At 62.4% G+C, this 12906-nt stretch overlaps 1 protein-coding gene across 3 annotated transcripts; it reads right to left on the bottom strand.

Moving 5' to 3' along the window:
* Positions 1 to 364: 364 nt before the first annotated feature.
* HRH3 (histamine receptor H3) lies at positions 365 to 4910 on the bottom strand. 3 transcript variants are annotated; one of them, XM_081289194.1, is made up of 5 exons: positions 4521 to 4910; positions 3343 to 3509; positions 1200 to 1957; positions 746 to 816; positions 386 to 490 (listed from the first exon to the last, which is right to left on the bottom strand). In XM_081289194.1, exons 1-5 carry the CDS (start codon positions 4768 to 4770, stop codon positions 483 to 485), a joined length of 1254 nt encoding a protein of 417 aa, XP_081145320.1. In that variant the 5' UTR covers positions 4771 to 4910; the 3' UTR covers positions 386 to 482. The 3 variants fall into 3 exon arrangements, with proteins under 3 accessions (XP_081145318.1, XP_081145320.1, XP_081145319.1); XM_081289192.1 differs by having other exon boundaries at positions 365 to 816; XM_081289193.1 differs by lacking the exon at positions 386 to 490 and having other exon boundaries at positions 680 to 1957.
* Positions 4911 to 12906: the final 7996 nt, after the last annotated feature.

Genomic DNA, 12906 nt, shown 5'->3' with positions numbered 1-12906 from the left:
AGGAATCAGCACCAATAAAAAAATACGCTTTATTGTGACTTCACGGTGGCAAGGACAGTGCAGTGGCACACAGAGAGTGAGCGGAGCATGCAGAGCACCTGAAGCAGGTGCGCAGGATGTGGCAAGGTGGCCCCTCCCTGGGCATCCTGGCCCTGGTCTTCTCTGACTACTGCTGCCAGCCTTGGGACCCCCTACCCAACAGTCCCCAAGACATTCTGGTTGAGTAGATGGGGTGGCGGGGCAGGCTCTGGCCCACCCAGCAGGCACAAGGACTCTGACCACTCTCAGAGCCAGCGGTCCGACCAGCTCCCGAGCCCAGGGGCGGGGCGGGCAGAAGCAGCTGGCGCAGCTCAGCCGGAAGCCGCAGCAGAGGGAGGAGGGCGTGGGAGCCCACACCTGCCAATCCAGCCCTGAGCTCCTCGGCAATTTTGTCTCTCTTGATTAAACATCCAAGGAACATCAAGTTCACAGACGTGTTTTCTTCATCTTCCTGAAAACACCCAGAAAGAAAAAGTAGAGAACGGCTTCGAGGTTCCTGGGGCACCTGACACGTGGTGGGCAGGGATCTGGGAGGAAAGGCTAAAGGGGCCAGGCTCTGGGCTTGAGTGAGACAGACAGCGGCCAAGGCAGGCCCAGCGTGCCTGGGAGGAGTGCAGGTGTGCAGGTGTGTGCAGGTGTGTGCAGGCGTGCGCACGTGCAGGGGCACACTGCTGGCAGGGGGCTGGAGCACACACCCAGTAACTACTGAGTGTGCAAATGGTGGACACCACAGGCACTGCACTGTCGGTGGGGTTGAACAGCAAGTCTGGAACCTTCCTGGAGTGAAGCAAAAGGAGGTGGCAGTTCAGCCCTTGAGGGCCCCTGACCAGCCCACCAGCTTTCCCCCAGGGCAGACAGTCTAAAAGAGGCTGCCATGGTGTTTAGGGTGGGCCGCAGGCCGTGGCTCATCCTTGGGAGTGAGCCAGGCAGGTATGTGTGGCCCAGCTGCCCAGGAGACAGGGTCTGCGAGGGGAGCGGCTGGGGGCCCGGGTGGGCTGGCTCACTTCCAGCACTGCTCCAGGGAGCCGTGAGGCTGCACCTTGAGCTTCTGGGGGCAGAGCAGCTTGGTGAAGGCTCGGCGGAAGCTGTAGTGGCACAGCGGGTACAGCACAGGGTTCACAGCCGAGTTGGCCCACAGGAGCCAGAAGGAAGTCTCGTACCAGTAGTCGGGGATGCAGTGACCATGGCAGGCGGCTCGGATGATCATCAGAAGTGTGTATGGGGCCCAGCAGAGCCCGAAGATGCTCACTATGATGGCCAAGGATTTGGCTACCTTCTTGTCCCGTGACAGCCGGAAGCGCTGGGTGATGCTCTGGGACACCATCTTCATGCGCTTCTCCAGAGATGCTGAGGACGCAGAGGGCTTAGAGCCCCTCTTGAGTGAGCGTGGTCTCTCATTGCCCCTCGAGGAGCTGCCAGAGCTGGAGGTGGGGGAGGCTGCAGCACCACCACTGCCTCCTCCAAGGGTGGCCTCCCCAGCCTCTCCACCAGGGCCAGCCTCACCCACCCCATACCTGTGCAGGGGCACAGCCTCCCCATGCCCCTTGGGCCAGCAGCCCCAGCAGCCAGGCGGTGGGGGAGGTGGCGAGGACTGAGCCTCAGGCGGGGGCTCGGGGCCTGCTTCTCGGGTACCATCCAGCCGGAGGCGGGTGCGCCTCTGGATGTTCAGGTAGATGCTGAGGTTGAAGAAAGTGACGCTGAGGAACGGCGTGAAGAACTCGAGTGTGGAGGCTGTGATGAGGAAGTACCAGTTGTAGAAGAACTCAGCATAGCAGTGGCCCTCAGGGATGGAGCTGCCACCAGATAGGTACTCCCAGCTCAAGATGGCCGGCCCATACAGCAGAAAGGCCAGCACCCACACCAGTGCCATCTTCCGCACTGCCCGCCGGGTGTCGCCCTGCTGGGCCCGGTATGAGACCTGCAGAGGGGCACGTGGTCGGGAGGGACTAAACCCAGGCCAGCTTTGGCCTCTGCACATTCCCTTGCTAGCAGCAATGTTCCTCTTCTCCTCCCTTCCCTCCACCCCCATGCCCACCAACACCCCTGGCTGGCTGGTGCCCTGTCTCAGTGTCTCCTGCAGTCCACAGAGTCCTGCTCCTTTACTGTCCCGCTGCATCAGCCGTGTACCCCCCTGGTGTCCTGTTATTGGCCCAGTGTTTCAGTATATCCCCAGCAGCAGACTTCGCATAGGCCAACACCTGGGGCCACCCTGTTTCTGATGTGAAACATCTTGAGGAGGCCTGAGCCATCTTCAGAGGCTGACTGTGCCAAAGGGGGTGGTCCCAGCCTGGCCCCTGTTCAGGTGCTTACCCCCTGGGAGCTGGAGATACAGGAATGAAGCCACATGCTGGCCCACTGCTGGAAGACACCAAACCTCCCTGATCCCCATTCCAGGAATCCCTGGAAGGAGGAGTAGAGAGGGCGGAGGCAGCAAGCCCTCCCCAAGACTCCTAGTGCAGAAAGCAGCTAGCCAGCAGGGGGAAGGGTGACAGGAGGGCCAAGGGTCCTGCTGAAGGGTCCTAAGGCACAGCCCAGGGGGAAGTGACCTGACAGCCCCCTCCCCCGCCCCCGCAACAGCATGGTGGCTTTTATCCTGGTGGGAACAGGAGGGTGAGCAGAGCTCATGCTACACCCAGGTCTGCAGCACACGGGGCGACTACCATGCAGGCTCTGGACGTCACTCCACTTAACTCCTGCTGCCCCACTTCCTTGGTGACTGGAGAGAAGGACCACAAGTGGTGGTCAAGAGGACCCAGGCTTGCACTCTTTGCATTTGTCCCTCAGCTTTTTAGACTTGAAAGAAGTGTGGTCCTCCAGCAAGGGGTACCTGCTAAGACCTGGGATCGGTGAGCCATCAAGAAGATGAGGAGATAAAAGAGACTGCCAGGGCCCCACCCTGCCTTGGAGTCTGTGTGGCCCCACTGACACCAGGGGTCTTGTGCGTATGGAGCGCAGCCTGACTTCCTGGGGCCACGTGAGTGCACACTCACGTGTGCCCACATGTGAGAGGGAACAGATCTCCCTCACCTCCAGACACTCTGGACCTGCCCTGGGGCAGAGGCTAGGCAGTGACACCTCTTCCTGCAGGAATATATGATTCCAGATCAGACTCCCTGCTTCCTGCCTGTGCCAGGACCAGTCCTACTGGCAGCAAATGGCGACGGAATGGGCACCTGGCCAAAGAGTGCCCACAAGTCCAGTGGGGGCCTGCCCACCAGGCACCGCGCACCCACCTCCACGTGCCCACCTGCTCAGGACTGCCTGAGGCCATCACTTGCTGCCCCCCCATGTCACAGGACTCACAGCTCTGGTGACTGACAAGAAGCGGTCATAGCTGATGAGCACGATGTTGAAGACTGAGGAGGTGCACAGCAGGTAATCGACCACCAGCCACAGCTTGCAAAGGCCTCGGCCGAAGCTCCAGCGGCCAGTCAGCACATAGGGCACATACAGCGGGATGCAGAAGGCACCTGTGGGAGAATGGAGTGTGGTGGACAGGGCCTTGGGTCAGACCCACCAGAGTGACACAGGGCCCTGGCAGGAGGGGGGAGATGATGACAGGGCAGCCGCTTGTCTGGGAACAGCTATTCTTCTGTTGCCATCCCTCCACTGGGCACCATCTCAGTGTGGCAGTTAGCTTTCAGTCCTAGCTCCACTGTTGTCCCCTGGACTTGTGGGCAGGAGGGAGGATCCAGGCATGGCACCTCTGAACCCAGACTCGGGCTTCCGCTTGGCTCTCTCAGCCTCCAAAGAGAAGAAGGAAGAGCATTTCTTCCCCACCCTCCACCAGGCTGGACCCCAGCCCTGGCCTTGGCTGTTAGTCAGCCTCCCTCCTCAGCTTAAAAGCCCAGAAATCCTTTCTCCTAGCTTAAAGAGCGCTTGGCTGCGTCCCTGCCAGTCGCTGCCACCGCCAAACCCGGCTCCCAGCGTCTGGGAGATGCATCTCAGCCCCAACAGGTGTCTGGCGCTCCGGCCCCCTCCGCGCGCCCCGCCCCCCAGCCGGCAGCAGAGCATGGACACGTGAGAGCGCTCCTGCGAGCATCTTCTCCACCCAACCCCCGCCTTTCCCACGGCCCCCTTCCCCAACACTGCTCTAAAAATCCCCCTTCCATGTCCCCTCCCCCAGCCTCCCTCCAGCGCCCTCCGCGCGTCCTGAGTCCGCCGCAGCCTTTGTTTGGCAACGGCGCAGGAGACAGCGCTGCACCCACGGCTGCTGCGCCTGGCGCCTTGCAGAGCGCCCTCCGGCTCCGGGGTCCTTTCCCCGGTGACGTCCCTCCCCAACTGCGTCCCACGGCCCAGGAAGCCAGGAACTTCGCCCCTCCCACCACCCCACAGATTCTGGACGCCCCTTCCCCAGACCAGGCTCCCGGGAGGAGCGTGCGCCTGCGGGAGCCACCCCAGGTCTGCTCCCCTAGCCCCGCTGGCCCAGCAGAGCTAGGCGCTTCTGGACTCCTGCAACCGGCGGGGTCTGGGGGCTTTACCCACGAGGAAGTCGGAGATGGCGAGGTTGAGCAGAAAGAAGTTGTTCTGGGTGCGGAGGCTTGAGTCGGCCACGAAGGCAAGCATAACCAGCGCGTTGCCCAGCACCGTGGCCACAATAAGCAGCGCCATGAGCGCGGCGAGCACCGCGGTCCAGGCGGCAGAGAAGCCGCGCGCCCCGCCCGCTGCTGCCGCCTCGCCCGCCAGCGCCCCCGACGCGTTCAGCAGCCCGTCGGGCGGCGAGCGCTCCATGACCCCGCAGGCTCACGCGGCGCGGGGACGCGGGGTAGTGCACCGGCTGAGAGTAGGGCGGCAGGGTGGGGCCCCGGCCCGGGGTCTTCGTCTTTGCGGGCTCTCTGCCCAGGTGGATTCCCCGGGGAGTGCCCGGGGCATGTTCTGCGGGGCCGGGGTCCAGGCCGGGGCAAGCAGCGCCGAAGTGGCTGGGGCCGAAATCGGAGCCAAGCAGAGCGGGCGGCGAGGGAGGCAGCTGCAGCGGGAGCGGAGCTGGAACCCCAGCAGCCGCCGGAGCGTCGGTGCACCCAGAGCGCAGCGCGCAGCAGAGTGCGCCCGGCGCCCAGCCCGCCGCCCCCCGCGCCCCGCGCAGAGCCCCCGCCATTGGCTGGCGCCCTCGCCCCGCCCCCGCCCCGCCCGGCGCGGGCAGCACCACGGACAGCGCCGCGTGCCCGCCCGGTCGGCTGTAGCCCCAGCCTGAGTGCGCACGGTGGCTGGCAGGCAGCCCGGCCCGGGGAGTGGGGGGGGGGGGGGGGCTGGGGGCCAGCATGCGGTCACATTTGGGGATCGTTATCTGGGCTCCTAGGCCCTCCAGATGCTCTCGGCACTGGCGACCCTTGCCCAGATCTTCTTGGGAGCCGGGGCCCCTGCGGGGACCTGAGGTGGGGGTGGAGAAAGGCCTACGCCCCTCTCTGAGGAACTTGCCCCTCAGGGCCCCTCCTCCTCGTTTCATGTTTTGGGCAAGTGGGTTTCTGGGGGATGAAACTCCGGAGGAGAAAGGGTGGGTGGGGTAGGGGGTCTTCCAGACCAGTGTCCTCACCAGGATTTTGTTCCACCACCCCCTATATGCACCGGACCCTGGTGTCAGTCTCCCTGTGACAGGGCGCAGAGCAGGGTCCAGGGTGACCTGCAAGGCGCGCACAGATGTGGAGTTACATAAGGGAAAGGGAAGATGAGCCCGAGTGGCCCCAGCCGGGAGAGAAGCATGCCCACCCAGAGCTCAGGAGTTCCCTCAGGAGAGGGAGGGGGCAGCGGCAAGCCACTCGGAGCTGGACCACTGATGCCCCGGCAGACATCGCGGTGGGCCGGTTACGGCTGCAGCGGACAGGCGAGGTCACTGCGCTCCCAGCGCAGCCAGGGCAGCGGAGGCTGCGTGCGTTAGCGCCCGCGGGAGGGGTGGAGGAGGAGAGCCGGCGCGAGAGGCAGCGCCCCCTTCATCCACACACGTGCTCAGATCCTGCGGGTCAAGGGCAGTCAGCGGCAGAGGCTTACCGCAGACAGACAGACACGCCCACGCTCAGACACACAGACTCCCACAGTCAGGGAAACAGTCACCCAGCATCAGGCAGGGACCCGCCAACAGTCAGACATCAGACAGCAGACAGGGAACAGTGCCCGAGGGAGAGGGAAGCCTGGACTGCTCTGTCACCAGCAGCTCACATCAGTGGACGTCTCAAAGAGGACGGAAATGCAGTGGTGGGGGGTGGGGGGGTGGGGGAGACTGCTGGGGGCAGGGGCTGCAGAAGGACCCCAGGCGCTGCATCTGAGCCCCCCAATGCTCACAGTAGCTTCTTGGCCATGTGGAGATCTGCCCTCTCTTCCAGCCCCAAGTGGTGATTCTGAAACTTTGGGGAGTGGGGGCAGGGATTCTCTCTGCTCCCCCTTGGCTGGTTGCAGAGGGGACCCCCCAGGTCCATGGCCCCAGCACGCCCACTGCTTCATGGCTCCCAGGAGCCTGCTTGGGGTGGAATTCCAGCTCACCCCTTCCGGATGTCTCACAGACCTGCTCCCCTGGCAGGCTCCCAGTGTTCCCTTGCCCCACTCCCACTGGCTTGTGGGCAGGAGGTGTGCCTGGACCAGGTGGACCCCATCAGACCCACTGTTGAAGCCTGCTGCGGGTGGGGTGCTGGCAGGCTCCCTGTCTCACCCCAGCCACGCTCCCCCAGGTCCAGCTCCTCCCACCACTGGGGAAGGAGGCTAACTTTAGCAGAGGTGCCATGAGACCACAGGAGATGGAGGTGGGTGGGGTTTAGGAGGGGTCCCTTACAGGCTGGAGCCTGAGTGTCCCTTGTCAAGATGGGGAATATAAATGGCTGACTGCCCAGTATTGAGAGGCAGAGTCAACAGGAGTCTGTAAATTCCTTGTAAAGCCTCGCTCCAGCTGTATCTGTCCCGGGGATTGCCATTATTGTGGAGGCTCAAAGGAGGCTAACCAAGCCTGTGACAAGTGGAGGCTGGGACCCAAAGCAGAACAAGAACAGGGCTCTGAAGTCCTACCTGCCATCCCCCCTCCTCCACCTTTTGTCCACAACTTCCCTGCCTTCTGTCCATCCCAAGAGCCAACTGGGCCAGACCCCTGGGGCAGAGGGCATTTCCCTAGTGGCCTCTATGTCAGCAGCTGGGCAAGGACAATTCGGCTCTACCACCCCATGGTAGTTCTGGGGAATGCCCTTTCCACACTGAGGGTAGACAGGGTGCCCACATCCTGCATGTCATGTTCACAGGAAGTCTGAGAAGGAGGCTGAGCTCCGGGACCAAGGTCCTCTCCAAAGGGCCCACTGCTAGGGTGGACTTGTCTCAGATGCTGGTGCTGAGGACCCCACTGGGTGACCTCGGGGTGAGTTACCAAATTTCTGTGAGCTGGACATCTTCCTCTAAATGGAGTTCAACAGGAGCAGGGAAGGCTGAGGCTGGCTAGGGGTTTGGTAATGGTAGTGGCTGGCAGTGCTGAGCGCCCCTGTCAGCCAGGCTCTTTGTCAGCACCCATGTGCACAACCTTAGGAGGCCCAGAAGCCCCAGTGGTGCGCAGGGCCCTTTGCCCCTAAGCCAGGCCTGCAGGCCGCCTGGCTGGGAGCACACAGACCTGGGCCCACTGACTCTGAAGACGAGCCCGAGTGGCCCCAGCCGGGAGAGAAGCATGCCCAACAGACACACTCCAACAGACATCCTCCTGGCCCAGCCATGCAGTGGAGCCCCGAGGCCAACAAGTGCACCAGAGAGGCTGCAGCCAGTAGCGCAGCTCCCATGTGGCATCCTGCTCTGAAGGACTCTCCCAGGGAGAGGCCGGCCCAGCCTTGCACTTGGTGAAGAGAAAAAATGGCCCCCTGCAACTGGGAATTTAGGGCCAGTGGCCAGTGTCCTGGCAGGAGGGTCAGAGGCCTGGGAGGAAAAGTCCTGGATACAGAGACCGAGGGCTCTGGGTCACAGCCGTGGGGCTGTCATGTGGCTGTGGGCACAAGCATATGATTTTGTGTCATGTGCAAACACCCATCAGAATGCACCAAGGGGTGCCATCAGCCAGTCCAGAAAACACGATGGCCTGGCTGTAGTGCCACCCCAAAGGCTTTAGGGGGCCAGGAGTCCAGAGTCCCACCTGCTGAGTCCCACTACTTCTGCTGCCCCTGAGTGTCGGACCATCAGTCTGACCATCACCCTGAGCTTCCAAAGGGCACCTCCTCCAGGAGAACACCTGACACAGCCTGTCTACATGGGCTGCGCTGGCCTGATTCTCACAAGGCTAGTGCTGGCTCCAGGTGTGGGTCTGCCCTGTGCCACGGTGCCTGCCCCACGATGCTGAGGCATAGAGAGCTCTGGTCCAGAGGCCAGAGATTCCACACACAACAGCACCCAGCCAGGGGCCCACTTCCTAGTGAAAGAAGGGCAGGAGCCAGGTGCTGGGTGCACACTCTTAATCCCAGCAGCTCGGGAGGCTGAGGCAGGAGGATCGTGAGTTCAAAGCCAGCCTCAGCAACAGCGAGGTGCTGAGCAACTCAGTGAGGCCCTGTCTGTAAATAAAGTACAAAATAGGGCTGGGGACGTGGCTCAGTGGTCACGTGCCTCCCCCCCCAGCACTGGCCCCAGCACCTTGAGCAGTTGGCCTCATAGGATGCAGGGAGAGCCCCCCACAGACAACACCTGTGAGGGTGGACACTGCCTGAGAGGACACGGACCATGAATCCCAGAGCCTTCTTTTCCTGTCTGGTCCTGGGGACTGAGCCCGGGGGCTCTGTCACTGAGCTACTTTTCATGATTTATCTTGAGGCAAGGTCCTCCTCAGTTGCCCGGCTGGCCTGGAACTTTGATTCTCCTGCCTCTGCCCCTCATTGCTGGGATGACACATGTGGCCATCAGAGACCTTTCTCTGACAAGAGCTTTGGCGTAAGTGCCTGGGATCCAGGAGCCATGGCAGGAGAGCCCCAGCAGCGTCCCTCTCATGACCTACTGGGAATTTGTTCTGAAGCTATGGGCTCTGCAGGGTTAGAGGCCCTTGTCCCCCGAGGGACCATACACTCAGGGGTGGGGTGGGGAGACAGGAGTCCACCTTGCAAGCAGGTTGAGTTCTTTGGGCCCAGGGACCAGCAGACAAGAAGATGGGGGTAAGTGGCCATGACCAGCACGAGGAGAAGGGCTGCTGCCTCCCAGTGGGCATGGCAGGGTAAGAGTGGGATCCAGGGCCCACTTGGGCTCTGAGGTACGCTCCTGCCTGGCCGTTTCTGAGAATGGACGGTAGAGCCTGCAGAGGCACAGGGCCAGGGCTTAGACCCTAGCTAGGAGCATCACCCCACCTGCAGGGTGGCAGCAGGGAGGGGGCAGGGGAGGCCTGGGTCACTGTCCTGCTCCCTGCCCCCTCCCTTCCCAGGCATCCTCAGCAAGCTCTGCGCTTCCAGGCCCATCTTGCACCTGCCTCTGGGAGGCCCACATTGACCTGGGTCCGGTTCTGAGAGTTAAGGGGTCAGGGAGCCTCCACTGAGAAAGAGACCCCTGGGCAGAGAGCTGGACAGGGAGGGAGAGAGGGGGCAGCAGGTGGGAGGGACAAGGTCGGAGGGTGTCTGGCTCTTCTACACACAGGGAGGCCGCGTGAGTGGAGCAGAGAGCGGGGGGCGAGGGGCAGCTCATGCCATGGTGAGGCTCTCCCCCGGGGTGGGGTGGGGACTCTGGAGGGTTTGCGAGGCTTTTCACAGGACCCCTGGCTGCTGTGGGACAGAGGGCCCGAACCAGGCGGAGGAGTGGGCAGTGCAGCTGAGGACCTGCCACACCTGGCATGTGATCTGCAGGAGCTGAGAGAAGAGGGGTCCCCACTCCATGGCTTTAGGCTGAAACCCTACCAAGATGGTTGGGGTGAATGACCCGAAGCATGTGGGCAACAGGACGCTGTGCTTTGAGTGTGTGGAGGCTGAACTGGAGCTGCACATGAGGGGAGAGGCTGCAAGGGCCGCGGTGGAGCCCAGCTGGGTGGACCCAGGCCCTGGTGCCCTCCCACGGTGACGGCTCTGCCCCCAGCTTCTCTAGAGACATCAGCAAAGACCTTGCTGCCTTCAGGGAGGGCCAGCTAGTGCCCTGGCCCCATGGAGCTCTGCCCCACTGTGGAGGACATGGCTCACTAATGGGAAATAATGAGGGAGCAGGGCCCGCCGAGAGCCAGCGGCCTGCCAGGGAGGGCCAGGCCGGCGTCAGGTCTGGGTCCAGGGCCTGCCGCGGTTGCAGAGGGACTGCTGTCTGCTCCCTCTCCTGCAGAAGCTCATTTGAATATGGGAATGCAGATTTTTTCTTTTTTTGTTCCTTGTCTTCTCCCCACCCCACCCCCCGCCCCGTGACATTCTGAGCCAGCTCTGGGTGCATCCCGATGAGCTCAGGGCCCAGTGTGATAAAAATGGTGTCTGAGGCCACTGATTTGGAATGAAACTGGGTCTGACTCTCCTGGCCTTGGAGGCCATGTACATCAGGCCCAGGACCCAGGTGTCGGGAAGGAGCAGGGACTGACAGTCCAGGGTGGCGTGGCTGTTGTTTGTTTCTGTAGGTGACAGAAACCAACTCAAGAAAGCCTTGAGGAAAAGAAGATTTTTCTTCTTTCTTTCTTTCCTTTTCTTTTTTTTTTTTTTTTTTTTTTTTTTGGTACCAGGGATTGAACTCAGGGGCACTCAACCACTGAGCCACATCCCCAGCCCTTTTTTGTATTTTATTTAAGTTGCTTAGCACCTTGCTAAGTTGCTGGGGCTGGCTTTGAACTCACGATCCTCCTGTCTCAACCTCCCAAGCTGCTAGGATTACCTCACCTGGTGAAAAGAAGCTTTTACTGTGGCCCAGGACTGAGAAGCCTCGGGGAGATGAGCTTCAGACACAGTTGTATCCAGGTGCTCACAGATGAGTTCCCCCCAGGCCATCTTTCTCCGTGTTTGCTTCCTTCTCAGGGAACTTGTCCCTGAGATCTCTTCCTGAAGCTCCAGGCTGCTCCCTGTCCCTTTCTCCACACCCAGCAGGGACGTGAGCCCTTGCACTGGCCTGGCTGTGGCGGTCTTGACGGCTGGACTTGCAGCAGTGTGGGAGGGCGTCCTGGAATCCCATGCCCACTGCGGGGTTGGAGGAGTGGTGGGAGGGGTGGTCCAGGGGCAGCCATGGCCCTCCAAACACTAGCGGGTTCCTGTCCCCCAGGGCCTTTCACTGGTGGCCCCTGAGGAGCTGTGTCCTGGCCTGCAGGATGTGGTCTGGGCCCATGCTGCTCAGGCTCCACGGGGCGTGGTGGTAGCTGCCCTGCAGAGTGGCCTTACCTGTGCGCGTCTCTTCGCCTGACTGCCGTGCGCACAGCACAGAGGAGACCTGGGGGACAAGGAAGACGAGAGCGAGGCGGGGAGCAGCTCGCTCACCCCAGAGCCGCTGAGCCTGGCCCCGGAGGCCCTGACCACTCCAGGAAGCAAGCTCACAGTTTCCTTTGAGTCTGCTCCCTGCTCCCAACGTGGCCAGCCTAAGAGGCAGGATCACCCCAGCCCACAGGCTGTGTCAGTGGTCCTCAGAAAATGGGGCCCAGGTCATGCTTGGCTTCTCCGCCTGGTCCTGGGGGATGGGTCTCCACTCAGGGGAGAAGAGGCGGAGGGTCGGGGAACCGCACTGCCCAGGCAGAGTGTCTGGAGAGCTTGGAGCACCTAGAGAAGTGGACTGAGCAGGCCTGAAGCCTCCTATGGCCAGTACACAGGAGGCGATGCCAGGAGGGCTCCCTGGAGGAGGACCTGAGGACCCAGGTCTGTCCAGGGGGTGGGTGGACAGCTCCCGAGAAGCTGCTGGAGGAGCCAGAGGGACGGCACCTGCTCCCTGATGTCCTCTGGCCTGGGGCACGCACCTCCAGGGATGGCCAGTGGGTATTTGCTGGAGGAATGAGTGGACAGCCTCGTTCAGGCTCGCTCTGGAGAAACGGGAAAGGGACGGCGGCTCCTGCCCAGCCCACGCCGCTCTAGACCGGGCAGCTGGGTGGGGGGCTGTTGCCTGTGGGCTGACTGGGACTGGAGGAGCCCCCATCCCCGTTGTCGGGGCTCCGGCCTCAGCCCAGGAGTCCATCGCCCTGGGGGCGGCGGGGCCTTCCTACCGAGATGCAGGCCGGCTCTGCCGGGGGCCCTCTCTGGGGTCTTTGGACTAGGGCTTGCCCCTGCTGGGCCCTGGTGGCAGATGTCAAACCTCTGGGGGGGCAGTAGGCCCGGCCAGAGGTGGGGACATTCTACTCTGATCAAAGGCCTAGCCCTGGGGAGGGGGAGTTACGGTCTCAGTGCTGGGTGCCCAGCTCTGTCCACCCCATACCCTGGCTGGCATCTGTGAGGAGTCCCTCCCTGCCCTGGGCCTGGGCCCTGGCAGGTGGGGCCTGGGTCACTCCTTAGTCTGGACTCCTGGCTGGGGGATGGCTCCGGAGGTTCCAGCTCTCCAGAGGGTGTCCCTCTGTGCACCATCCTCCACCAGAGCCTCTTCACAGTGCACCGGCCTGACCACAGCCCGGCTGGCCTTCCCCAGCCCCTCCCGGCCTCCTTTCTCCCCTCCTGGTGCTGGGGATGGAACCCAGGCCCCTGTTACCAAGCTGTGTCCTCAGTTCTCTTTATGTTTATTTTGAGATAGGGTCTGGCTGAGTTGCCCAGGCTGGCCTCGAGCTTGCGTCCTCCAGCCTCAGCCGCCCGAGCCGGATGACAGGAGTGACCACTGCACCAGGTTTCACCTGGCCTCCTTCTGGTTTTCTGTGTTCTGTCCCCTGCTGCCTGCTTGGCCTTCCTGCAGTGACCAGCTGGGCCAGCACCGATGACAATGCATGACGTGGACAGGGCCTGTCGGCCTTGGTCCATTCTGCTGACCCCGGCCAGGGGTGCAAGGCTGGGCAGGCTGGGCAGCTTGGGCAGGTTGGGCAGG

The sequence above is a fragment of the Spermophilus citellus genome (assembly GCF_964194105.1).
Source record: "Spermophilus citellus genome assembly, chromosome: 4".
Taxonomy (NCBI): Eukaryota; Metazoa; Chordata; class Mammalia; order Rodentia; family Sciuridae; genus Spermophilus; species Spermophilus citellus.
The sequence above is the reverse complement of the archived record's forward strand: the minus strand, read 5'-3'. Positions and strand labels throughout refer to the sequence as shown.